Source organism: Hypanus sabinus, chromosome 13 (genome assembly GCF_030144855.1).
Source record: "Hypanus sabinus isolate sHypSab1 chromosome 13, sHypSab1.hap1, whole genome shotgun sequence".
Lineage (NCBI taxonomy): Eukaryota > Metazoa > Chordata > Chondrichthyes > Myliobatiformes > Dasyatidae > Hypanus > Hypanus sabinus.
Window position 1 is genome coordinate 453,405 of NC_082718.1, and position 27,758 is coordinate 481,162.

Genomic DNA, 27,758 nt, shown 5'->3' on the forward strand with positions numbered 1-27,758 from the left:
CACAACCATCTTCAGGTATGATTCCAACCAGCGGAGGGGCTTTCCCCTAATTCCCATTGACTCCATTTTAGCTAGGGTACTTTGGTGCCACACTCAGTCAAATGCTGCCTTGATCGCTCTCACCTTACCTCTGGTATTTAGCTCTTTGGTGCATGTTTGGACCAAGGAAGTGATGAGGTCAGGAGCTGAGTAGTCTTGATGGAACCCAAAATGGGCATCCCTAAGCAGGTTATTGCCAAGCAGGTGCTGCATGATAACATTATTGATAACCCCTTCCATTACTTTGCTGGTGATTGAGAGAGCTGATAAGGTGGTAATTGGCTGGGTTGGGCTTGTCCTGTTTCTTGTGCATGGGACATACATGGGCAATTTTCCACTTTGCTGGGTAGATGCCGGAGTTGTAGCTGTACTGGAACAGATTGGCTACTGGCGTGGCAAGTTCTGGAGCACAAGTCTTCAGGACTATTGCCAGGATTTTGTCTGGACCTATAGTCTTCACAGTATCCGGTGATTTCAGCCGTTTCTTGATATCACATGGAGTGAATCAGATTTGCTACATACTGAAATCTGGGATACTGAGGACCTCTGGAGGAGGCTGAACTGGATCATCTACTCGGCACTTCTGACTGAAGCTTGTTGAAAAAACCTCAGCCTTATCTTTTGCACAGGTGTGCTGGGCTCCTCTATCACTGAGGATGGGGATATTTGTTGAGCCTCCTCCTCCAGTGAATTGTTTGATTATCCACCACCATTCAAGGCTAGACGTGACAGGACTACAGAGCTTAGATCTGATCCGTTGGCTGTGGGACCACTTAGCTTTGTCTTTTACTTGCTGCTTATGGTGTTCAGTATGCAAGTAGTCCTGTATTTTGGCTTCAACAGGGTGACGCCTCATATTGAGGTATCCCTGGTGTTGTTTTTGGCATGCCCTCCTGCACTCTTCATTGAACCAGGGTTGATCCCCTGGCCTGGTGGTAATCTTAGAGTGGGGTATGTGCTGGGCCATGAGGTTACAGATTGTAGTTGAGTACAATTCTACTGCTGCTGATAATGCACAGTGCCTCAGATATCCTGTCTTGGGCTGCTAGATCTGTTCAAAGATGGTGGCAGTGCCACACAACGCAATGGAGGGTTTCTTCAATATAGAGATGAGATTTAGTCTCCACAAGTACTGTGCAGTAGTCACTTCTACCAATACTGTCATGTACAAATGCTTCTGTGGCAGGCAGGTTGGTGAGAATAATGTCAAATGTGTTTTTCCCTTTTGTTGGTTCCCTCGCCACCTGCTGTAGTCGTAGTCTAGGAGCTAGTTTTGCCATTGTCATTGCCAGTGCCTAGGTCGATACTGGGTTAACAGCCTGGCTTCATTCCTTATTATTTTCTTTTTAGTGGTTGGATACAACTGAGTGGCTTGCTAGGCCATTTTCAGAAGGCATTTAAGAGTTGACCATATTGCTGTGGGTCTGGAGTCACATATAGGCCAGACCAGGTAAGGACAGCAGGATTCCTCCCCTGAAGGACATTAGTGAACAAGATGGGTTTTTACGACAATCGACGTGGTTTCATGATAAGAACCCGGCCACCCAAAACTAAAAACTCTTTTCTTGTAATGTTCCAAACAGTCTTAGACCGTATGACCATAAGACAAAGGAGCAGAAGTCGGCCATTCGGCCAGTAGAGACTCCTCCACCATTTCATCATGAGCTGATCCAATCTCCTCTTTAGTCCCATTCCCCCGCTTTCTCACCATAACTTTTGATGCCCTGACTACTCAGATACCTATCAATCTCTGCCTTAAATACACCCAATGACTTGGCCTTCACTGCTGCCCATAGTAACAAATTCCATAGATTCACCACCCTCTGGCTAAAAAAAACTTTTTTTGCATCTCTGTTCTGAATGGGCACCCTGCAATCCTCAAGTCATGTACTCTCGTACTAGACGCCCCCACCATGGGAAACAACTTTGCCGCATCCACTCTGTCTATGCCTTACAACATTCGAAATGTTTCTATGAGGTCCCCCCTTATTCTTCTAAACCCCAAGGAGTACAGTCCAAGAGTGGTCAAACGTTCTTCATATGTTAACCCTCTCATTCCCAGAATCATTCTAGTGAATCTTTTTAGAACCCTCTCCAATGTCAGCACATTATTTCTTAAATAAGGAGCCTAAAACTGCACACACTCCAACACACTCTTAAGAGGATGATCATTCCTCTACCCCCTCAAGTTAACCCAGTATGTTAGCAACAACTTCAACCTCTGACTGTAAGAGTAGTTGTCCCATTTCAACTAGTAAAGCTGAAACAGGAGACACCCTTATTGCATCACAACACACTCTTAAAGCCTGTGCTTGTAGCACATCCAAACATTTTAAGTTTGAAGATGACGCTGATCCATAAGTCACACAGCCATATTTGAGATGAGAGAAGTGAGAACAAAAGTGTGTTTTAAGTTGTAGAGAGGGGGGATAGTACTAGCAAGAAAAAAAGGAATGTCCCTGATTAGGTGGAGACCAAGGTTGTCCATGTGACATAACCACTATTGGTGCCATCTAAGCAAGGGCAATGGATGTTTGTTGACTATAGCTGATCTAATTGGAGCAGTAATAAATGAATGCAGTTAAGGAGAAAACAATCATAGTCATAATTCTCCTGTTCATGAAGCAAATCTTGGAAATGGCTCAAAAAAGACCACATGAGATCTAGGTTAAGCAACAAACACAAAATGCTGGTGGAACGCAGCAGGCCAGGCAGCATCTATAGGAAGAAGTACAGTTGATGTTTTGGGCTGAGACCCTTCGTCAGTACAGTCGACGTTTCGGGCCCAGACGCTTCGTCAGGACTGACGAAGGGTCTCGGCCCGAAACATCGACTGTACTTCTTCCTATAGATGCTGCCTGGCCCAAAACATCAACTGTACTTCTTCCTATAGATGCGGCCTGGCCTGCTGTGTTCCACCAGCATTTTGTGTGTGTTGCTTGAATTTCCAGCATCTGCAGATTTCCTCATGTTTGAGATCTAGGTTAAGTTAATTATTGATCTGCAATGCTTCCATCGATTTCCTGGAAACACTAACATAGGCCTTGAATATAAAAAAGACAGTTAATATTTTAGTAGACCTAATGACCTCATTCAGTAGCATGTGTGTGTGTGGCCTCTATCAGTCGTGGTTGACCATGGGTACTGCGCCCCTGGTAGTCACTGAAGTGAAGCTGGAGTGGCCTCTCCAGGGCACAAACCAGGGCAGAGTGATATGGAGATCCGTCTGTTGCCCATGCAGTGGGAACCCCCTCTCCATGCTGATGAATGACGAAAGGATTCAGAACAAGAAGGCAGCGGGAGACCACCTAAGGATTTCCAGCGGGAAGACATTTTGAGTTCTCGGGGGAAGAGAGAGGCCAGACTGTGCAGGCACGTGACGTTAGCCAGTTAAGCGCGAACAGTTTAAAAACAGCAAGGAATCTGCAGAAGTTTTTGATTTGGAACAAGAAGGCAGCGGGAGAGCACCTAAGGATTTCCAGTGGGAAGACATTTTGAGTTCTCGGGGGAAGAGAGAGGCCAGACTGCGCAGGCGCATGATGTCAGCCAGTTGAGTGTGAACAGTTTAAAAAGAAGGCAGCCATATCCAGTGGGCAGCGTTGGGAGCGTGCAGCAGAGTGAAAGGGCTTTGGCTTCATGGGCTTCGGTGGTAACGGGACGAGGTGAGGCAGTTGTTGATTGCAGAAGGAGGTAGTATGTGTGTGAGGCCAGTTTTTTGTGGTCGGTGTCAGATGTGGGAGGTCCTGGAGTCTCCCGGCGTACCGGATGGCCACATCTGCACCCAGTGCATCAAGATGCAACTCCTAAAGGACCATGTTAGGGAACTGGATCTGCAGCTTGATGATCTTCGTCTGCTCAGGGAGAGTGAGGAGGTGATAGAGAGGAGTTATAGGCAGGTGGTCACTCCGGGGCCATGGGGGACAGAGCAATGGGTCACAGTCAGGAAAGGGAAGGGGAAGAGTCAGGTACTAGAGAGTACCCCTGTAGCTGTACCCCTTGACAATAAGTATTCCTGTTGAGTACTGTTGGGGGGGGGGGGACAGTCTACCTGGGGGATGCGACAGTGGCTGTGCCTCTGGCACAGAGTCTGGCCCTGTGGCTCAGAAGGGTAGGGAAAGGAAGTGGAAGGCAGTAGTGATAGGGGACTCTATAGTCAGGAGTTCAGACAGGTGATTCTGTGGATGCAGGAAAGAAACTCAGATGGTAGTTTGCCTTCCAGGTGCCAGGGTCCGGGATGTTTCTGATCGCGTCCAAGATACCCTGCGGTGGGAGGGAGAACAGCCAGAGGTTGTGGTACATATTGGTACCAATGACATAGGTAGGAAAAGGGAAGAGGTCTTGAAAGAAGACTACAGGGAGTTAGAAAAGAAGTTGAAAAGCAGGACCTCAAAGGTAGTAATCTCAGGATTTCTGCCTGTATCATGCGACAGTGAGAATAGGAATAGAATGAGGTGGAGGATAAATGTGTTGCTGAGGGATTCAATTATAAAAGAGGAAATTATGACACTTTTGGATAGCAGTAGAAGGATCAGTCCAAGTCAGCATGGATTTATGAAGGGAAAATCATGCTTGACTAATCTTCTGGAGTTTTTTGAGGATGTAACTATGAAAATGGATAAGGGAGAGCCAGTGGATGTTGTAGTGTACCTGGACTTCCAGAAAGCTTTTGATAAAGTCCCACATAGGAGATTAGTGGGCAAAATTAGGGCACATGGTATTGGGGGCAGAGTACTGACATGGATTGAAAATTGGCTGGCTGACAGGAAACAAAGAGTAGTGATTAACGGGTCCCTTTCGGAATGGCAGGCTGTGACCAGTGGGGTACCGCAAGGTTTAGTGCTGGGACTGCAGCTGTTTACAATATACATTAATGATTTAGATGAAGGGATTAAAAGTAACATTAGCAAATTTGCTGATGACACAAAGCTGGGTGGCAGTGTGAAATGTCAGGAGGATGTTATGAGAATGCAGGGTGACTTGGATAGGTTGGGTGAGTGGGAAAATGTATGGCAGATCCAGTTTAATGTAGATAAATGTGAGGTTATCCACTTTGGTGGCAAGAACAGGAAGGTAGATTACTATCTAAATGGAGTCAAGTTAGGAAAAGGGAAAGTACAACGAGATCTAGATGTCCTTGTTCATCAGTCAATGAAAGCAAGCGTGCAGGTACAGCAGGCAGTGAAGAAAGCTAATGGCATGCTGGCTTTTATAACAAGATGAATTGAGTATAGGAGTAAAGAGGTCTTTCTGCAGCTGTACAGGGCCCTGGCGAGACCCAACCTGGAGTATTGTGTGCAGTTTTGGTCTCCAAATTTGAGGAAGGACATTCTTGCTATTGAAGGAGTGCAGCATGGGTTCACAAGGTTAATTCCTGGAATGGCGGAACTGTCATATGTTGAAAGATTGGAGCAACTGGGCTTGTATACACTGGAATTTAGAAGGATGAGAGGTGATCTGATTGAAATATATAAGATTATTAAGGGATGGGACACACTGGAGGCAGGAAGCATGTTCCCGCTGATGGGTGAGTCCAGAACTAGAGGCCACAGTTTAAGAATAAGGGCTAGGCCATTTAGAACAGAGATGCGGAAAAACATTTTCACCCAGAGAGTGGTGAAAATGCTCTGCCGCAGAAGGCAGTGGAGGCCAAGTCTCTGATTGCATTCAAGAGAGAGTTAGATAGAGCTCTTATAGATAGCGTTGTCAAGGGATATGGGGAGAGGGCAGGAATGGGGTACTGATTGTGTTTGATCAGCCATGATCACAGTGAATGGCGGTGCTGGCTAGAAGGGCTAAATGGCCTACTCCTGCACTTACTGTCTATTGGAGCGGGGGGGGGGGGGGGCGGGGATTCAGATTTCTGGATCATTTGGACCTCTTTTGCGGTGGGTGTGACCTGTACAAAAAGGACGGGTTGCACTTGAATCCCAGGGGGACCAATATCCTGGCGGGCAGGTTTGATAGAGCTGTTGGGGAGGGTTTAAACTAGTTTGGCAGGGGGGTGGGAATCAGAATGTGAGTGCAGGGATTAAGGTAGAAGGACAAGGGCATGATGCTAAGAGTTCTGAGTTGATGAGGAAGGACAGGCAGGGGACAGAACATGATTGTAGCCAGTTAAAGGGGTTGAAATGTGTCTATTTCAATGCTAGGAGTATTGGGAAGGAGGAGGATGAACTTACACCATGGATTAGTATGTGGAACTATGATGTTGTGGCCGTTACTGAAAATTGGTTGGAGGAAGGGCAGGATTGAATGATGCAGTTCCTGGGGTTCAGGTGTTTTAAAAGGAATAGGATGGGAGGTAGAAAAGGGGGGAGTGTCATTGTTGGTCAGGTATAGTATCACGGCTATAGTAAGGGAGGACGCTGCAGAAGGATTGTCCACAGAGTCAGTCTGGGTGGAAGTCAGAAATAGGAAGGGATCAATCACTGTTCTGGGAGTAGTCTGTAGGCCCCCAAATAGCCCTCAGGACACCGAGGAGCAGATAAGCAGGTAGATTTTAGAATGGTGCAGGAAATACAGGGTAGTAGTTATGGGTGATTTCAACTTCCCTCATATTGACTGGCACCTCCTGAGTTCAAGGGGGATAGATGGGGCTGAATTTGTCAGGTGTGTTCAAGAAGGATTCCTGACATAGTATGTGGACCAGCCGATGAGAGGAGAGGCTATACTGGATCTAGTTCTGGGTAATGAACCTGGTTGGGTGACAGACCTCTTGGTGGGGGAGCATTTTGGTGAGAGTGACCACAACTCCATTAGCTTCAGCATAGCTATGGAAAGGGATAAAATCAGATGAAATGATAAAGTGCTGAACTGGGGAAGGGCTAACTTTGAAGGGATAAGGCAGGAACTAGCGAGAGTAAATTGGAAACAGATGTTCAGATGTACCACCCTTCAGCTATAACTACCTTTGGATCTACTATGTACTTGCTGCATAAACAATAGGATCAGTGCATTGCTTTTGAAGGGCAGCATAACATCACTATTACTGCAAATAATCTCCCCTCTCTGTCCCTTTAGTGTGTTTTACTTTTCATTGCATCTAATGAATATGTAGGCTACACAGATTTTGATGATGTATTAATGTTTTATATGTTGCATTAATGTACTGTATGTGTCTTGTAAATTTTAGGACCACTCTGAACTTTCCTTTTTACCCTGTGATTATTCATAAGAACTGAACAATCTGCTTAACAAGCCTATCATACCTTGGATAAGGCTACCCTGTAGATTACTTTTGCCTGAATCTTTGCCTCACATCCTTTAATACTCTCAAGCAGCATTTGCTTTATCTCAGTCTCTCAATGTTCAATCCTCCCCAGCAGGATAACACTCTCCAGTTCCATTACTGCTTGTATGAAAGGTGCCTTATTTCATTCCCAAATATTCGGGGTTTTATTTTCATTTTATTTTATTTTCATTTTATTTCATTATATTTTTATTTTATTTTCAGGGCTGTGTCCTGAAAACCAATACACTGTCGTTTCTCTGTATACAGTAGGTGCAATAAAATCTCTTAATTGTAAACGAGGTTAAATCCTAATTGGCTTTCTCTTTCAAAATAGTTCCTATTCCCAAATGGATGCCCCTTCTCTATCACTTCCCAAAGACTGAGCTCACCGATGTGGGGCCCGCCGCTCTTCTCCATTTTATTCCGAATTTTACTATTCCGTTCGAGTCTCCCGTGGTTTGGAGGAGCTGGTGTTTTGGGAAGGTACGCCGCAGTACTCTTCTAAGGTGACATCCTGTAACGTCGAAATTCCAGGGCTTGTACAAACACAAAATTATGGAAGAAAACTGGGAATCTTTGCAACCTTCATCGTGCCCCGTGGACCTGACCTTACCCACTCCTCTCTCATTGCATTGTTAGCTCAGGTCCAGGCACGTCATCAGTCTTGAAGTGGCTGTTGCTGGGACACAGTAATGACCCTGGCGGCTGAGGGGGGCGAAGATCAGTGATCGTCTCGGGAGACGCACTTCGCTCGGTAGCTGTTATAACTCTTGGCAGCGTTGTGTCCTCTTTCAGCAGCGTATTTAATCCTGAATCCAAGCGACAAGTGTGAGTGAGTGGCTGTTCAAAGATCTGCGATGGAAGCATGCGAGTTTAAAAATAGCTTGCGCGTTTCACACAAACACCTACAGATATCAGGGAAATATCTTTGAATAATTAGTATTTCTTAAAACAAGCAAAACGCCCTCAGAAAGATCTTGATCTACGTAAAGCCTGGCTGCTGGAGGATCGAAAGTGAGAGGTTGTGTTGTGTTGAAAGGTGTTTGACGCGGGCTGGTAGAGAGCAGCAGCTCCACAGCAACTCTGTGGAGCTGGAAAAGAGGGAAGTATGATATTTGGCTTTCAAGCTGCCCTAAAAAACAAATTTCCTGTCAGTCTACAATACACATTGGGAACCCAATCCTCTCCAGTTCAGTGGACTCAACTTTGGCATTTTGCCTTCTGCAGGGCGCACGGAGTGTAATTACGATGAGCAGAACGGCAGAGGCTTAAGATCGGAAGGAGAAAATGCTAGACCCCTCAGAATCATTCACTGTTTTTGTATCCACCCCACCACTTTAATCTCACTGTCCTTTGCCGACTTCTGTCCAATTTAAAATGTTTGATTTCTAACTCTCCCAGCGCTGATGAAACTCTGTTTCTCCACAAATGCCTACTGACCCATTGAGTGGGTTCCAGTATTTTTGTTCATTTGTATTTTGCATAAATTCTGAAAAAGCTTCAGTCGTTTCCACTTCTCTTCCAAAATTTCTAATTGACTGAAGTACAGTATCTCAACTTCTCCCTTTCAATATTGTTAAGAGAAGCAAAACACAGCCAGAACAAGAATATCCACATCCATGACTATAAACATTTGACCATGATGCCAAGCTGTGAGCTCAGGTCCAATCATTATGCTTTGTTTCTAAATTCACACAGGCAGAAAAATCTACCTAGCTACAATGCCTACTGATCCTTGGGTTGGAACATGGAGACCTCATCGCCCAAGAATGGCGATTGCAGCTATGTATAGTGGCCCAGGCCCCAAGTATCTCCTGCCTGGACACACAGGTCTGTATGTTGCCAGTATCAGTCTTAAGCAAATTTCCTCTTAAGTGTAATACAAAGGATGAGAGACCTGCAGGAGCTCACATAACCCACAGCAATGAACACATGCTCATTCTGAGAATAGGAGCTGAGATATCACCATTTCTTATAATGAGGACTCCATCTGCAAAGCAGTGCAGATCAAACACTAGTTGTAATGACAATTGCAAAGTACACTGGAAACATTGAGGCCTCCTGAATTTTGGGCTATACTGTAGCAGACTGCATGGTAAACAGGAGACCCATGAGTTTAGGGACTGTACAGTAGACAGGAGCCCCATGAGTTAAGGAGCAATTTATATCCTAAGTGAGGATTTTGGACAAGTAAGATGCTTCCTCTCCAGCAGGGATAAATTCACCGCAGTTGGCTGAGAAATCATGTTCCAAAACCTACCAGTGGGGAAATGCACTTTACAAATATTAGCGTAGAATTTCAGGGACAGGTTAGATGATCTGGATCCAGCTGGAAGTTTGAGACTGGTCAGACCAGGGATAAGGGTAATGGCCAGTTGGAGGTGGCCCAGAAGAGGGTGAGTTGTGATGGTCTGATCCTGGATGACAGTGGGTGACAGATGAGAAAAGGGAAAGGCCAGAGTAGGGGCTGGAGGAGTCAGGAGAAGAAAGGTAAAAGGAACTGAAAGAGGGTAAATGAAGAGTAAGGAGCTGAAATGGAGAAGCATTGAGGGGAAAACTGAGTGTACTGTTATATGAGGAAGGCTCATCTAGGAAGACGGGATCAGGGTAGGATAGTAAGAAATATAATGTGGACAGTGTCTGCTTGTGTCGATTTATGTGCATGCACTAAGTTTGCACAAGACCTTGCTGTCACATCTGTATGATTCCTGGGTGTGCCAGCTACAGCATTTTAAAACAATTCACACACTGGAATCTGTCACTATCTATCAGAGCTAGATTAGAAGCAAGTTAGAGTTGACCTGAGAGGTTGTGTATAAAGAAGATGACCTTTAGATCAGAATCTGCTCAGTCACCAATTGGCAAAGCCTTCTGCTATTTTGATGGAAGTTGCATTAGCAGATGCCCTGTAATTTTTGGATATAGCAGACAAAGGAATTACATTCTCTTTCTGGTTAAAGACCACTGATTAGGTTTATTTCTTCTCACAGTCTGAGAGTTGTCACTGTACTTCACAAATTCTCCCATGCATTTGTAGAACAGCTGTGGGCTGACACATAAGCATGGAAGTTCACCGTGAATTGTGGATAGGCTCAGCACTAAATGGTCTCCCCTTTTTGATGAAAATCTAATAAAACTGAAAGTTGAGTTCCAATTATACAGCAAAGGTTGAAAGCTTCTAATCTTTTCAGTCTCTTTAACTTTAAGGTTATGTTGGTCATGATGCAACATCATACAGGGCTCCTGCATATTCCTTGGCCCAGCGTCTTCCAGGGTTAAAGGACAGTGGCACACCTGCACCAAAAACTATTCCAGAAAAGATGACTCATCATGGCAAGGAGACTGCCCCCGCATGGACAGTGGGTCACCGACCGAGGGACATTGACCCAGGTAGAACACCAGGACCAGGTAAGTGTTGAATGGTCCTTATAGGGCAAGGACAAGTTGATAAAGATTAAGCCAACTGGTCTATAATTGGTTCAGTTCAGACATCTACATTCTGACTGCCTTTGTATAAAGCTGCAAATACATATCTAAGCATATCCTCACTATAGGAAGGATGTGGAAGCATTGGAAAAGGTACAGAGGAGATTTACCAGGATGCTACCTGGTTTAGAGAGTGTGCATTATGATTAGAGATTAAGGAGCTAGGGCTTTACTCTCTGGAGAGAAGGAGGATGAGAGGAAACATGATAGAGGTGTACAAGATATTAAGAGGAATAGACAGAGTGGACAGCCAGCGCCTCTTCCCCAGGGCACCACTGCTCAATATAAGAGAACATGGTTTTAAGGTAAGGGGTGGAAAGTTCAAGGGGGGATATTAGAGGAAAGTTTTTTACTCAGAGAGCTGTTGGTGCGTGGAATGCACTGCCTGAGTCAGTGGTGGAGGCAGATACACTAGTGAAATTTAAGAGACTACTAGACAGGTATATCGAGGAATTTAAGGTGGAGGGTTATATAGGAGTCGTTTAAGGGTCGGCATAGCATTGGGGGCCAAAGGGCTTGTACTGTGCTGTATTGTTCTATGTTCTATATTGTCTCTTTTCTATTCATGCTCTTTATTTGAAACCTTCCATTTTAACCAAGTTTCTTATCACCTTTATGAAATCTCCTTTGAAGAGAAAGTCCAGGCAGAAAAATGGTTTGGCACAGCCAAGAAAGGCCAAAAGGCCTGTTTCTGTGCTGTGACGTTCTATGGTTCTATCAGTGTACAAACATGTCACCACAGACAATCCTGAGATCCTTTTCTGCGGGTATACTTAGCAAATCTACAGAACAGTAACTGTAAGCTGTAAACATCAGGAACTGTAAACTGTAAACAAACTTGTGCAAACGCAGATAATAAATAAATAGCAATAAATAATGAGCATGAAATAACAAGATAAAAGAATCCTTAAATGAATGTGGTTATCTCCTTTTGTTCAAGAGCCTGATGGTTGAGGGGTAGTAACTGTTCTTGAACCTGGTGGTGTGAGGCCTGAGACTCTTGTACCTTCTACCTGATGGCGCAGCGAGAAAAGAGCATGGCCTGGGTGGTGAGGATCTTTGATGATGGATGCTGCTTTTCTACAGCAATGTTTCATGTAGATGTGCTCAATGGTTGGGAGGGTTTTACCCATGATGTACTGAGCAGAATCCACTACCTTTTGTAGAATTTTCCACTCAAAGACATTGCTGTTCCCAAACCAGGCTGTAATGCAGCCAGTCAGCACACTTCCCACCACACATCTATGCAAGTTTGCCAAGGTTTTTGATGACGCCGAACCCCTGCAGACTCCTGGGGAAGTAGAGGCACTGTTGTGCTTTTCTGCAATTACATTTACATGATGGGTCCGAATGTTTATATGATGATAATATTGAAGGCATACAGGATGCTTGCTTTCAATAGCCTGGGCAAATGTTTAAGAAAATGGGGATCATGGTACAACTTGATGAAACTTATATCAACCATAAAGTCTTGTGTGCAGCCACATGTTGCTTTGGATGCAGCACTTTGAGTGTGAAGAGAGACTGGATAGGCTGGATTTCCTTGGAGTGGAGGAAGCTGAGAGTGAACCTAAATGAGGAAAGCAAAGTTATGAGGGGCATTGATGGAACTAGGATTAGTAATTTTTATCATTAAACTGTCACATAGACTTAAAAATGTCAGCTGGTTCTTTTGTGAGGGAAGGAACTCTGTCATCCTTACCCAAACAAGTCTGTACTGTACACACAATAGCCCCAACATACCTGACTTTTAAATGTCATTTGATGACTTAATTATGTGTAGTAATGATTAATAATCTGTGCAATGCCAGCCATTTTTTGAGAATATACTACAACAATGTTTCATAAGGAATTCATTTCTGTGCAAAAGTCACAGTTTCTTGAATCTGATTATTGTTAGATTATAATCTTCAGGAAAATAATTAAAACTTAAAAATACAGGCCAGGTCAGGTCTTAGAATTTGATCAACGTGGTCAATGTGGTAACTACACTCAAAACTGTTCTGCTGAAATTCCATGAGAACCATTGAAATATCAGACATGTTGAAACAATGAGTGTCATATTTGTTTACTAATTTTGATCTGGGTAAACAAGAATTACTTTCTGTAACACCTGAGAAGGACCACAATCTCTATACGTAACATAACTTTGTCAATTGATCCACCTTTCCTTTGTCATGTAATTTGTTTAGATAGCATTTGGATAAAATGCTCTTGGACATTAATTGCTTCAGTTAGTTGTTTTAATTACTTTGCTTTAATTTAGTTACTACATTAATTGCTCTGGTGTTGATAACCATGGTTCTTCTGTCCAGTGTTAAATTTCTGAAATTCTCTGCCTGTCTATTCCCTTTTTAAAAAAAGCTTTCATTTTTACATCTATAATCTAGTTTTAATTCAGACACCAAAGCATAAAAAGACTTTGGTATTACTCCCAATATCTTTTTATGCCTTGATGCCTGAAGTTGCATGAAAATACTCAGTGAAGCAGTTTGGAATGTTCTGCCTCATCATTGCAGGTTTATGATAGTCTGTAAGTAACATCTGATAAACAGGTATTTATTATGACTCACTTTCCCATTTCTGTTTGTTTCTCTGAGCAGCGAATTACAAGATAGAACAAGCAAATAGATTAGTTCATCGCTCTGGTCCAGCCTACTCTATGGCTTTACGGACAATCGGGTTCAAGGAAAATGATGGCCCAGGTATAGTTATCAGCACTTAAAAACCATCTCCCAATCTGTTGTATTTCACATATGTGGCTGGATGATGCCAATAAGGAAGCCCATTTATTATAATTTGATTGATCCTGTGTTAACTCTTAAAGAAATTGTTTCTAACACCCACTGAGGATGGGACCAAAGATCAGCTTATTGGAAATTAAAAAGCACAGAATTTATAAGACTAGTGCTAGATCATATTCTTTATATATCTGTTAACAAGATACAATGAGGTTGGTATAGTCCTACCAACCTCAAATTTTGCAGCTCTTGGTTTTTTTTAATGGCCTCAATCCCCCCACCTAGGACCATTCCTTCATTCCTGACGTTTTCTCTCATTAGGACCATTCATAAGAAATAGGAGCAGGAGTAGGCCATCTGGATTGTCAAGCCTGCTTCGGCATTCAATAAGATTATGGCTGATCTGACCATGGTCTCATCTGCACCTACCTGCCTTTTCCCCCTAACCCTTAATTCCCCTACTATGCAAAAATCTATCCAACCTTGCCTTAAATATATTTACTGAGGTAGGCTCCACTGCTTCATTGGACAGAGAATTCCACAGATTCACCAGTGTCAGGGAAAAGCAGTTCCTCCTCATCTCCGTCCTAAATCTACTCCCCTGAATCTTGAGGCTATGTTCCCTAGTTCTAGCCTCACCTACCAGTGGGAATAATTTTCCTGCCTCTACCTTACCTATCCCTTTCATGATTTTATATGTTTCTATAAGATCTCCGCTCATTCTTCTGAATTCCAGTGAGTACAGTCCCAAGCAAGTCAATCTCTCCTCATAGTCTAACCCCCTCCTCTCTAGAATCAATTTGATGAACCTCCTCTGCTCCACCTCCAAAGCCAGTATATTCTGCTCAAGTAATGAGACCAGAACCTCACGCAGTACTCCAGGTCCGGCCTCGCCAGTACCCTGTATAGTTGCAGCATAGCCTCCCTGCTCTTAAATTCAATCCCCCTGGCAATGAAGGCCAACATTCCATTTGCCTTCTTGATAGCCTGCTGCATCTGCAAACCAACCTTTTGTGATTCATGCACAAGCACTCCCAAGTCCCTCTGCACAGCAGCATGCTGCAATTTTTTACCATTTAGATAATAATCTGCTCTTCCATTTTTCCTTCCAAGGTGGATGACCTTGCATTTACCAACATTGTACTCCATCTCCCAGACCCTTGCCCATTCTCCTAGCCTATCTATATCTCTCTGCAGCCTCTCCGTATCTTCTCCACAATTTGCTTTTCCACTCAATTTAATTTCCCTCAGATTTAGAGATGCCTGCTACTCAGGATCATTACCTTAGTCATGGGAGTCCCTCTAACTCAGAATCATTCCTTCAATCCCTTCAAGGACACTCAGCATTATTTCCTCATTTCCTAGCTCTCTCTTACTCATGGAGTCATAGTGTGATACAGAATGGAAACAGGTGCTTCAGCCATCTGGTCTTTGTCCCTTCATATTAATAATCACTTCACTGATCCTAGAACAACATATCATTCAGAATCCCTCACCCAGTACTTGGAGACCCAGTCATTCAGACACATTTTCTCAATCCTGAGGCATCCTGTGCCTCAGACCTAGCCTTTCATTTCCATTCAGCCTGTAACCCACTTAGTCCCTCCCTCCCTGGACTCCAGCACCAGTCCCCTCAGTCACCCAGAATCACTCCCTCAATCCACTGGCCTCCTATCAATCAAACTCACTTGTCTCAATCAGATTCACAGCTTCTGTCTGAGGACTCCCTGGCAGTCAGGTCTAATACATGGACATAGATGCCCAATTTGGGTATTGCTAGGACCACTTGGCTTTAGATCTCTTCACAACCTAGATTCAAACATGGATCAAAAAACTTAATTCAGAAATGAGATGAGAGCAACTGCCCTTTTCACCAAGGTAGCTTTGACTGAGTCTGGTACCAAAGGGTTATGGTAAAATTGAAGTCACTGGGCAGAAAGACATGATTGGATTTATACCTTAAAGAAACACGATTATGTTTGTTGATGGTAAATTTTACCAGCCCCAGAATATTGTTATAGGTGTTCCATGGGGTAATTTGCTAGGTCTAACAGTCTACAGCTCCTTCATCAATGAGCTTCCTTGCAAGCTCAGGTCAGAAGTAATGATGTTAGTAGATGATTGTACAATGTTTGATTCCAAGTGCAATTTGTCACGAAATAAACAATTTATATCTACATGCAATGAAGTTCAGATATTAGCATTAGTGGTATATGTGCCATAGAAGTGCAAGACAATGATTCTGAAGCTAACCATGTATTTGTGATGTTCCCACTGTGTATTCCCATTGTAAGCATCTACTGGCCAACTTTGACCAGCCACATAAATAATGTACTATAAAAGTAGCTTGGTGGCTGGATATCCTGCGGTGAGTTACTTGCCTCCGGACACGCCAGAACCTTTCCATCATCTACAAGATACGTGTGTGTAGCTTCACCTGAATGGAGCTTGACACATGCCACCACAGATCAGCTGACTTGATTTGTACCCTATCCACCATCTTAAAATTCCTGCTCTGCAGCACCGTTATACTTTGGCTGAACTGTGTGCCATTTCTAAAATGCACTGCAGTTCGTCACCCTGACTGTTTCAAGATCATCTCCCAGTATGTGACCTCTACCACCAAGAAGAACACGAGCTACAGGTTCATGGGTACACTCTCACCTGCAAGTTTACCACCAGACCATATGTCATCCCAATTTGAAAACAAAACCACAACTCCTCGTTGCCACTGGCTTTAAATCCTGTAAGTTCTACCTAATAGCAAATGGAGAATCTTCATCTGAAAGATGAATTAATATTAAAAAGTCCATATTTTAAGTTATTTATTGTTGACTTAATTACTGTTAGTTGAGTGAAAGATGACAAAGGGATGTTAAGTGGTATTCAAAGTGGAAACAAAATACGGGTCAGTGGAAGAGGAATCAGAAAGATGACAATAACTGGATTATTTATTCATACATTTAGTACAGAGAATGTAAAATGCCTCCAAAGACACATTTGTTGAAACATCTGAAGATTCAGTCTGTATTAGAAATCAATTTGTAGATGGCAGACAATGGCAGATAAAAAAGGCAACATAACTTGGGACAAGATCGCCCCTAGCAACTTGGTGAATAACATAGGTCATTTTACTTCTGCCTCATCCTTGCACTAGGACCGGCACGATACAACGATGTGCAAGTATTTGGACCTAAAATCCCACATCTGAAAGCAGCACCTGCCTACTCCATGTCACAAAAAACGGCATTTGGAAGCATGCTGAGTAACGTTGTAAAAGTAAGTGAATCCATGCCTAGGCATAGCCTGTTTCACTTTTGGGGCATGAGTGTTGATTTTTATTGGAGTTGAGATTGGTTTATTATTGTTAATGTTTGATAACGGTGAAAAGCTTTTTGCATGCTGTTCATACAGATCAAATCATTACACAATGCATTGAGGCAGAACAAGGTAAAACAATAACAGAACACAGAACAGCTACAGAAAAAAATGCAGTGCAGGTTAACAATAAAGTAAAAATCATAATGGGGCAGATTATGAGGTCAAGAACCCATCTTATCATTTCGTAATCTTATAACAGAGGGGTAGAATCTTCCCTTAAGCCTGGTGGTATGGGTTTTCAAGTTTTTGTATCTCCTGCTACTGGAAAAGGGAAGAAGAAAGAATGACCAGTTTGGGTGGGGTCTTTGATTATGCTGGCTGCTTTACTGATGTAATGAAAAATCCATAGAGGGGAGGCTGAATTCTGTAATGTGTTGAGCTGTATCCACAACTCTGTAGTTTTTTGCAGTCACATGCTGAACAGTTGCCATACTGAACTATTATACATGCAGAAAGAATGCTTTCTGTGGTACATTAATAAAACTTGGTAAAGATTGATAGGGACATGTCAAATTTCTTTAGCCTTGTGAGGAAGGAAAGGCATTGGTGAGCTTTCTTGCCTGTGGCATCTTTATGGTTGGACCAGGAGAGGCCATTGATGATGTTTATTCCTAGGAACTTAAAGCTCTCGAACTTCTCAACTTCAACACTGTTTACATAGACAGGGGTGTGTGCACCGCAAAACCACAACACAGCCCCCATCCCACTTTCTAAAGTCAATAACCAACTCTTTCATCCTCCATCTGGCAGAAACTAGTCAAGGGCATGTGAAATGTTTAAATTCAGGATGGGGAATATGCTCACTTCTTTTCCTTTAGCAATATGCAGCTGGCTCCTGTGTTTAATGCTCCCAAGAGAGCAAAACCTTTCTTAAATCTGCAGGCCTAACTCTGACTTTTGATTTAACCTAGTCAATGCTGGGAGCAGGAATCATGTCCAGAAATGCTTAGTAAACTCAGTTTGAGCTTAACACTCACAAAATAGATGAGCTTCACATTGTTGTTTATACAGTTCCATTATAGCTAAAATTACCATCACTGGATAACAAACAAGTTCCATTGTTACAGATATCCTTGAATAGATTCTGTCCACAAGCAGGAAAATACACAAAAATCATTCCACACTGTAACTCTTATGGATGGCGTATGAAGCACTTCAGACTGATAAGAATGAACAATTACTAACAGTGGAAAGACAGTAAACTGTAGGAATGATTCAATATACTTTCATTGGCTTTTGAAAATAATAATCAAATCAGAGTTAATTCGTATGTATAGGTGTCTTGTTACTCGGGCACTCAGAAACCAGGGACAGCCAATATTTGTAACTGATTTCCTGCAAAGCACTTCGAGAATTTTCAAGAGATACCCCATAACTTTCATCAACTGGAGTGACAAGGGAAACTACCCCTCAATTTTCTCAGACTATTTCCTGACTTGAACACAAGTAATTGTTTCTTCAGTATTAGAAGGACAAAATCTCAAAACTCCTTTCATAATAGCACTACAGACACATGGTATTAGTTTAAAAGAAACATGAGAACACCTTAATCTCAATTGTTATGTCTGTGGCCCCCTCCTTTTTGAGAATCGCAAGATCACTATTAAGTCAGTTCAGGAGACCCAGGAAATGAGAGAAAGACATGCAGAATCCACAAAGAGTTTGGAATGTGTCCTGGCCTCCGAAAGGCGGAACCATTGATAACGGCTATTGTCTCTTAGAGACGGAATTGTGTATTGAATACTGTACGATGCATCGAAGCCCCCAGGCAATGAACGGGGGGGGGGGGGGGGTTGGTGGAGGGATTGCATCATCCAACCTGATTGACATCTGAGACCCTGTGAGTCAGGATAAAAGAGGGTCTGGGGAACAGCCCCTTCAGACACACCAGAAGAAATGCTAGAACTCCTGTAACAGCGTAATAGCGAAAGCCAGTGGGAAGCCCACGTGCGTCCTTTTCCATTTGCCTCGGAATCGGTGGGCCTTTACCACGGAAGCACGGCTTTAGCTAACCACAAAGGGGAAACCAGTCCCCAACGACTCTCGAAGGATTGACATCATAAAAGGAATCGGCAAGTTAAACCTCCATCTTTCTCTCCAACCAAAAAGCTGCAGCTTGAATGAACTTGAGTGACTTTTATATTTCCATCGGACAATACATTATCCCCTAGACAATGACAGAGCTATTTCTTAGTTATTATTATCATACCCGCACTTTTAGATTTAGTATTGATGACGTATATTATCTGTATGTTTGTATTGATATTATTTTTGTGTATTTTTATCAATAAATACTGTTAAAAATAGTACCATCAGACTTCACCGGACCTCTCTATCTTTGCTGGTAAGTGACCCAGTTATGGGGTACGTAACACAATCATGAATAATAAATACATACTTTTTGCTCCACTATACCTTGATGTACTATATAATCTACTGGTATGAACAGGCTCAAGTGCATGAACCAAAACAATGTCTATGCCTAATTTTTATAATGCCTATAAAAATATCCACACCCCTTGGAAGTTTTCATGTTTTATTGTTTTACAACATTAAATCACAGTGGATTTAATTTGGCTTTTTTGACACTGATCAACAGAAAAAGACACTTTCGTGTCAAAGTGAAAACAGATCTCTACAAAGTGATCTAAATTAATTACAAATATAAAACACAAAATAATTGATTGCAAAAGTATTCACCTCCTTCAAGTCAGTATTTAGTAGAGGCACCTGTGGCAGTAATTGAGTGTTAAAGCCTTGAGTGTGTGGACAGGATGATCAGTTTTGCACATCTGGACACTGCAATTTTTCCCCATTCTCCTTTACAAAACTGCTCAAGCTCTGTCAGATTGTATGGGGATTGTGAGTGAACAACCCCTTTCAAGTCCAGTCACAAATTCTCAATTGGACTCTGACTTGGCCACTCCAGGACATTAACTTTGTTGTCTGTAAGCCATTCTTGCAAAGCTTGGCTTTATGCTTGGGGTCATGTCTTGCTGGAAAATAAATCTTCTCCCAAGTTGCAGTTCTCTTGCATTCTGCATCAGATTTTCCTCCAAGATTTCCCTGCATTTTGCTGTATTCGTTTTACCCTCTACCTTCACAAGCCTTCCAGGGCCAACTGCAGTGAAGCATCCCCAATTGAAACAGCCACCACCATGCCTCATGGTGGGGTTGGTGTGTTTTTGATGATGTGCAATGTCTAAATGCAATGGCCAAAAAACTCCATTTTGGTTTCATCAAACCATAGACTCTTCTTCCTGCTAACTTTAGAGTTGCCCACGTGCCTTCTGGTAAGCACTAGCTGAGATTTCATGTGAGTTTTTTTCAACAGTGTCTTCAATAAAGCTGAAACTGGTGAAGCAGCCAAGCAACAGTTGTTGGATGTGGAGTCTCTCCCATCTCAACCACTGAAGCTTGTAACTCCTCCAGAGATATTATAAGATCATAAGACTATAAGACATAGGAGCAGAATTAGACCATTAGCCCATCGAGTCTGCTCCGCCATTCCATCATGGCTGATCCCGACTCCCACTCAATCCCATACAGCTGCCTTCTCGCCATATTTTATGATGCCCTGACGGATCAGGAAAAGATCAACTTCTGCCCTAAACATACACATGGATGTGGCCTCCACCACAGTCTGTGGCAGAGCATTCCACAGATTTACTACTCTCTAGCTAAAAAATTCCTCCTTACCTCTGTTTTATACAGTCGCCTCTCAATTTTGAGGTTATGCCCTCTAGTTCTGCATACCCCACCATAGATAACATCCTTTCCACATCCACCCCATCTAGCACTTTCAACATTCAGTAGGTTTCAATCAGATCCCCGGCATTCTTCTAAATTCCATTGAGTACAGGCCCAAAGCTGCCTACACTCCTCATATGTTAACCCCTTTGTTCCCAGAATCATCCTCATGAACCTCCTCTGGACGCCCTCCAATGACAACACATTCTTTCTGAGATACAGGGTCAAAAACTGTTGACAATACTCCAAGTGTGGCCTGTCTAGTGTCTTAAAAAGGCTCAGCATTATCTCCTTACTTTTATATTCTATTCCCCTTGAAATAAGTGCCAACATTGCATTTGCCTTCTTTACCACAGAAACTTCTGGGAGTCTTGCATGAGGACTCCTAAGTCTCTCTGCACCTCTGATGTTTGAACCTTCTCCCCATTTAGTCCGCACTATTGTTCCTTTTCCAAAATGCATTATCATACATTTTCCAACTCTGTATTCCATCTGCCACATTTTTGCCCATTCTTCTAATTTGTCTAAGTCCTGCTGCAATTGCAAAGCTTCCTCAGCACTACCTACCCCTCCACCCATCTTTGTATCATTCACAAACTTTGCCACAAAGCTATCAATTCCATCATCTAAATCATTGACAAACAATGTGAAAAACAGCAGTCTCAATACTGACCCCTGAGAAAATCTACTAGTCATCAGTAACTAAAGAACTACTGGTGACTTTAAGGGGAATTAAAGGTCCCTTTTATTCCCACTCACTGCCTTCTGCCTGTCAGCCATTCTGCTATCCATACCAGTATCATCCCTGTAATGCCATGGGATTTTTATTTTGTTAAGCAGCCTCATGTGTGGCACCTTATGAAAATCCACTGCCTTTCCTTTGTCCACAATGCTTGTTACTCTTTTAAACAACTCTTAAGATTTCCCTTTACAGAAACTGTACTAACTTTGACTTATTTTATCATTAGTTTTCAAGTACCTCAAAACTTCGTCCTTATAATATACTCCAACACTTGCCCAATCACTGAGGTTAGGCTAACCTGCTTATAATTTCCTTTCTTTTGCCTTCCTCCATACATAAAGAGTGGAGTGATATTTGCAATCCTCCAGGACCATGCCAGAATCAAGTGATTCTTGAAAGATTAAGACCAATGCATCTGTTGTCTGTTCAGCAACTTCTCTCAGGAGTCTGGGATGTAGTCCATCTGGCCTAGGTGACTTATCTATCTTAAGACCTTTGAGTTTGCCTAGCACTTTTCTTTTGTAATAGCAACGGCACTCAGTCCTGCTCCCTGACACTCATGGATCTCTGACACACTGTCATACCAACCAATCTCTAATTGCGCCATGAGTTTATCCACCATATTCCAAATGCTACACGCATTTAAGTACAGCAATTTCAGTCCTGCATTCTTTGCCCTTTTAAAATTTGCCTCTGTGGTACAATTTAACTCCTGCTCCAATTCTTCAACCACACATTTATCTGCCACTTCATTCTATTTCTATCCTCACTGTCGTGTGGCATAGGCAGTAATCCTGAGATTACCACCCTTAAGGTCCATTTCTCAGCTTCCCTCCTAACTCCCTATATTCTTTTTTCAGGACCTTCTCTCTTTTCCTATCTATGCCATTGGTGTAAATATGCACCACGATTTCGGACCACTCACCCTCCCTTTTCAGGATATCGTGGATGCATCCAGAAACAACTCGATCTCTGGTACCTGGGAGGCAAACTACCATCCACCTTTCCTTTTTGCATCGACAGAATCACTTATCTGTCCCCATGACTATAACATAGTGCCACAGGTATGACCACTGTTGCTTCCCCCAGGTAGGTCCCCCCCACCGACAGTACTCAAACTGCAGTATGTATTGTAAAGTGGGCAGCCACAGGGATGCGCTCCACTATCTGACATACCCCCTTCCCTCTACTGACAGTCACCCATTTATCGGTCTCCTGTAGCTTGGGGTGACTACCTCCCTCTAGCTCCTGTTTATCAGCTCCTCACTTTCCCTAACAAGCTGAAGGTCATCGAGCTGCAGCTCCAGTTCCCTAACTCAGTCTCGAAGGAGCTGCATCTCGATGCACTTGATGCAGATGTGGCCATCGGGGAGGCTTGGGAGTCTCCTGGAAATCCACACCCGGATGTGGTTCTGTAGACATACTCCCTATTTTCTCTAGAGTTAATTAAGAAATAAGGAATGAACTTGCGTGGACTCTGTTCTCGCCGAAGCCTTATCTGAGCCAAAGCCTTCTTTCTCTGACGACGACTGCTCTGCTGGGCAGTAGCTCTCTTTTATAGAGACTGGGCGTCCCGTCAAAAATCTTTGTTGGACCTTCATGGAAAAGCTCCCGTCGTGCCTGCGCAGTACTCCAATCAATGACTCCATTCAAAAAACTTGATGTTTTTTCAAGCTCTTTGTTGGACCGGCATGGGAATGCTCCTGTTGTGTCTGCGCAGCATTCCAATCAATGAGGATTGGTCTCTTGGTGTCCTCCCTCACTAGCCCCCTCTTGCATGGTCACTCAATTTTTTTGAGGATGACCTGCTCTAGGCAGATTTACAGCTGTGCCATGTTCTTTCTATTTCTTGATGATGGACTTGACTGTATTCCAAGGAATATTTGGTGACTTGGAAATTTTCTTGTATCCATCTCCTGACTTATGCTTTTCAATAACTTTTTTGCGGAGTTGCTTGAAGTGTTCGTTTGTCTTTGTGGTGTTCTTACCAGGATACTGACTCACCAGCAGTTGTACTTTCTGGATATAGGTGTATATTTACTACAGTGAAACACCTTCACTGCAAACAGGTCTCCAAAAACAGATCTCTATTTAACTAATTATGTGACTTCTAAAACCAATTTGCTGCACCAGTAATGACTTGGTGTGTCATATTAAAGGGGGTGGGGTGAATACTTATGCAATCAATTATTTTGTGCTTTATATTTGTAACTAATTTTGTCACTTTACAGAGAAATTTTCATTTTGACATGAAAGTCTTTTTCTGTTGATCAGTGTTAAAAAGCCAAATTAAATCCACTGATTCAGTGTTGTAAAATGATAAAACAGGAAAACTTTTTAGACATTGTAAATACCATCAGGCTTATGTAGAAAAATATCCACCATTCCAAAAAATATTATATTCAGAATAGTATGCTGGAACAGCAAGCAGGCACACATTCTCCTCTGCGATATTTGAAATTTGCTATTGAAATTGTTTTGCCTTGTAGCTGAATCTGCTGATATTGCAATCATTTGGTCATTTGGGTCACTTTTCTGCCTGGCACCATCCCTCTCTAATGCTGCTGAATTTAAGGTATTAGGATTAAGACTGTCTCTGACTAGAAATTGACATTTATGGCCTGGATCAGAAGTGGAAACTGACCTGTGCCAAATATTATGTACCATTGCCTTTGAAAGTTTACTTTATTTTTAATTACAGACTCCAGGACCCTGTGCATATAAACACGTGGAAACTGATGTATTCAAAAACAGAGCACCCAAATACACCATAGTGCAACGCAATCTGATTCCAGGAGACACCACTTTGAGACCTGGACCTAATCGTTATAGGACAGAAGATGTAAGTAGCGATGCTAAAGAGGGGTTTATCATTTTAGTCCTGATCACTCCTAATGTGATAGACTGAGTTTTCTTTAAGGCCCAATTAAGGAATGTGTCTGTCTGACCTTTGTCTATGGATTATGTGGAAAAATAGGAAAGTAGAATTTTTTAAAGGCATATTGGTAGAATCTCATACAATCTCTTTTCCCTCCTGCCATCTGGGAAAAGGCTCCGAAGCATTCGGGCTCTCACGACCAGACTATGTAACAATTTCTTCCCCCAAGCTATCAGACTCTTCAATACCCGAAGCCTGGACTGACACCTTGCCCTACTGTCCTGTTTATTATTTATTGTAATGCCTACACTGTTTTTGTGCACTTTATGCAGTCCTGTGTAGGTCTGTAGTCTAGTGTAGCTTTCTCTGTGGTTTTTTTTATTATTATGTAGTTCAATCTAGTTTTTTTGTACTGCGTCATGTAACACCATGGTCCTGAAAAATGTTGTCTCATTTTTATTATGCACTGTACCAGCAGTTATGGTCAAAATGACAATAAAAGTTGACTTGACTTGACTTGGTATCGAAGACTTTATGTGCCCTTTCTCATGAGCTCTTTCTTTCTCATAAAATATATTTAGGTAAGTCCATGGATGGGAAAGCTTTAGAGCAGAGGTTCCCAACCTCTGGTCCATGGACCAGTTGCTTAGTGGTCTTGGTCTATGGCATAAAAAAAAGTAGGGACGACCCCAGTTTAAAGGGTTAAAGATCAAATGGTACTAATTTAGGTGGGGACCTTGATGAACATGGATGAGTTGGGCTGAAGGGACAATAACTGCAGAAGTTAACAACAGTTCCCACTAAATGTAGCACTTAAACTAGAGTTGGTAGAGAATTTGTTTTTGACTGTACAGATTACATTTTTGGACTACATGGATTATCATTTGAGTAAGTCAGTATTCCCAAAAGTTTAGAAGAACGAGAGTTGATCTTATTGAAACTCAAAATTAGTTGAGAACTTGACATGTAGATGCTTGGAGAATGTTTCCTCCAGCTGGGAATGGGAATAGCAAAGTTCTTGCATAAAAGACTCATCCACTGATGGGTGGACTGAGGGGAGAAAAAACAGCATTCAGAGGTTGTGATACTTTGAAATTTTCCACTAGTCCTTTGTGCCAACTTCATAAATCAAGTTGTTGAAAATAAGGGAGCTTAAAAGGTTTAATGGCCACTGCTGCTCTTTTATTTCTTAAGATCTGAATCGCCATCACTTGTCTGTGCTATATCATGTTATGCCACATGCATACCATTGCAGAATAGGTATGCTCATACCATAGCTCAGATCAGGAATGTGGTAATTCTGACAGATCTAGCTCCTTGTTTGCTCAAGATTTCTTCATGTCCCATTGCAGTGAGTTCATCATCTGCTGACTGAACATGTGGGCTCAGTTCAACAATGTTTAAAAGCAGGGAGCTTTTTAATTGCCAGTTTAATTTAAGGGAAATGAATGAGATTATTAAATGATATTTATTGTCATTATACATAGGTACAATGAAACTCTGTTTAGCTTCCTCTCAGGTAATTAAATAAAGCGGTAGATAAAAACAAGACTAATAAAAAAACAGTATTAAATAGATAAGTAGCAGAAAATAAGTTGCAACAGCACCAGAATATCACAGTAATGCACCAAGTGTCATTAGTGCAAGTACTTGAGTCCTTGTGTGTGCTCCCAGTTTCAGTCATTGTTCTGTGGGAGTGGTGTGATGGAGGCCACAGCTCTGGGGTTGAGGCTGTTCCTCAGTCTATTTGTTCTGGCTTTTAGTGTCCTGAATTTTTTTTATTTGTGTTGCTACTGTAAATATTACAAGGAGAAACTCAGTTTAACTCTGTTTTCTTTCCTAGGTGAATGTGCATAAAAACCATCCCAAATACACATTTGGAATCCATCATTCTGACTACCTTACGCCTCTTATTGTGTCACCCACAGACTAAGAAACTAATGCAGAGTTCTTGGCAAAATTCCATCAGCCTCCCTAGCTGAAATGTCAATTGTACATTTAAAAATAACATTTCATTTAAATATTTGATTCTTATTCATCCTGTGTATGTGATGTAAAACTGATGAGTGTTGTGGAACATAATCCTGGGAGTACAAAGTTCAAAGTAAATTATTATCACCGTCACCGTATACCACCCTGAGATTCTTCTTCTTGTGGGTATACCCTGTAAATCCAGAAACGTAACAGAATTAGTGAAAGACTGACACCCAACAGCAGAGACAAATAACCAATCTGCAAAAGATAAACTGCTCAAATAAAAAAATAAAAAATAAATAAATATTCAATAAATATTGACAACATGAGATGAAGAGTCCTTGAATGTGAGTCCATAGGTTGTGGGCCGAATACAATGATAAATCAGTGAAGTTGACTGAAGTTATCCACACTGCTTCAAGAGCCTAATGGTGGAAGGGTAAGAACTGTTCATGATCCTGCTGGTTTGGGTCCTGATGATCCTGTATCTTCTTCCTGATGGCAGTGGTGAGAAGAGAGCATGGCCTGGGTAGTTGTCATCCTTCATGATAGGTGTTGCTTTTCTATGACAGCACTCTGTGTAGATGTGCTCAATGGCACAGAGGGCTTTATGCATGATGGACTGGGTCGTATCCATTACTTTTTGAAGGATTTTCCATTCAAGGCATTGTTTTTTTCTATGCAAGTGCACAATTGCTGAGAGCAGCTGTACAAGTAGGCAAGGTTCTGAAAAAAACATTTAGCATCCTTAGCATTCAGTCAGGGCATTGAGTTTAGGAGTAGGTTATGATGTTGTCATTAAGTGAGACTGCACTTGGAGTATCAAGTATAGTTCTGGTTACTCCGTTAAATGAAAACATCATCAAGAGGGTACAGAAAAAAATGACAAGGACACTGTCTGGAGCAGAAGAACTTAGTTATTGGAAGAGGTTGGCCATATTGCATCTTTATTTCTTGTAGCATAGGAGAATGAGAAGTGATCCAATAGACATTTATAAAATCATGAGGGCGGCATGGATAAGCTGGAAAGTCATAGTCTTTCCCCAGGGTTGGGGAGTCTAAAACTAGAGAGGACACATATAAGGTAAGAGGGAAGAGATTTAAAAGACATCTGAAAGGTAACTTCTTTACATAGACAGTACTGAGCTGCTGAAATGAAATGCAAATGGAAATAGTCAAGGTGTGTACCATCGCTACATTTGAGACATATGGAAGGGAGGGGCTTGGAGCATTGTGGGTCGAATGTGGGACTAGCAAAGAGGGTGCTGTGATCAGCATGGACTGGTTGGGCTGAAGGGCCTGTTTCTGTGCTATATCACTCTGATCCTACATATGACTCTGTTAGTTTCATTGTTGTGAGGGATCAGACAAGTGGATCTTCTGCAATTTTAAAAATAAATTTGCTTTGATCATTGGGGACTTTACAATAAAAGCAACTTTGAAGGATGCAATACAATCTGCAGCAGGTTTATGGTAATCTTGCTGATTCAGTAGTAAAGGTAGTCTCCATTGGTGCAACTGATTGCCTCTGTTTTT

General features: G+C 42.3%; 1 protein-coding gene across 2 annotated transcripts; it reads left to right on the forward strand.

The window, feature by feature from the left end:
• The first annotated feature begins 7,546 nt into the window (after nucleotides 1-7,546).
• On the forward strand, nucleotides 7,547-27,755 carry cimap1b (ciliary microtubule associated protein 1B). 2 transcript variants are annotated; one of them, XM_059986968.1, is made up of 7 exons: nucleotides 7,547-8,102; nucleotides 8,969-9,100; nucleotides 10,478-10,678; nucleotides 13,360-13,461; nucleotides 16,655-16,776; nucleotides 24,072-24,212; nucleotides 26,092-27,755. In XM_059986968.1, the coding sequence occupies exons 2-7, from the start codon at nucleotides 8,992-8,994 to the stop codon at nucleotides 26,179-26,181; spliced, it is 765 nt and encodes a 254-aa protein (XP_059842951.1). In that variant the 5' UTR covers nucleotides 7,547-8,102; nucleotides 8,969-8,991; the 3' UTR covers nucleotides 26,182-27,755. The 2 variants fall into 2 exon arrangements, with proteins under 2 accessions (XP_059842951.1, XP_059842952.1); XM_059986969.1 differs by having other exon boundaries at nucleotides 7,547-8,098.
• The last annotated feature ends 3 nt before the right edge of the window (nucleotides 27,756-27,758 follow it).

Bases quoted from the DNA above. Each gene is read 5' to 3' on its own strand.
- cimap1b (XM_059986968.1), top strand. From the start codon at position 8,992: ATGCCTACTGATCCTTGGGTTGGAACATGGAGACCTCATCGCCCAAGA. The intron at 9,101-10,477 runs GTCTGTATGTTG...TTTAACTTTAAG, and splicing joins TCTCCTGCCTGGACACACAG to GTTATGTTGGTCATGATGCA. The intron at 13,462-16,654 runs GTATAGTTATCA...TCCTTGCACTAG, and splicing joins CAAGGAAAATGATGGCCCAG to GACCGGCACGATACAACGAT.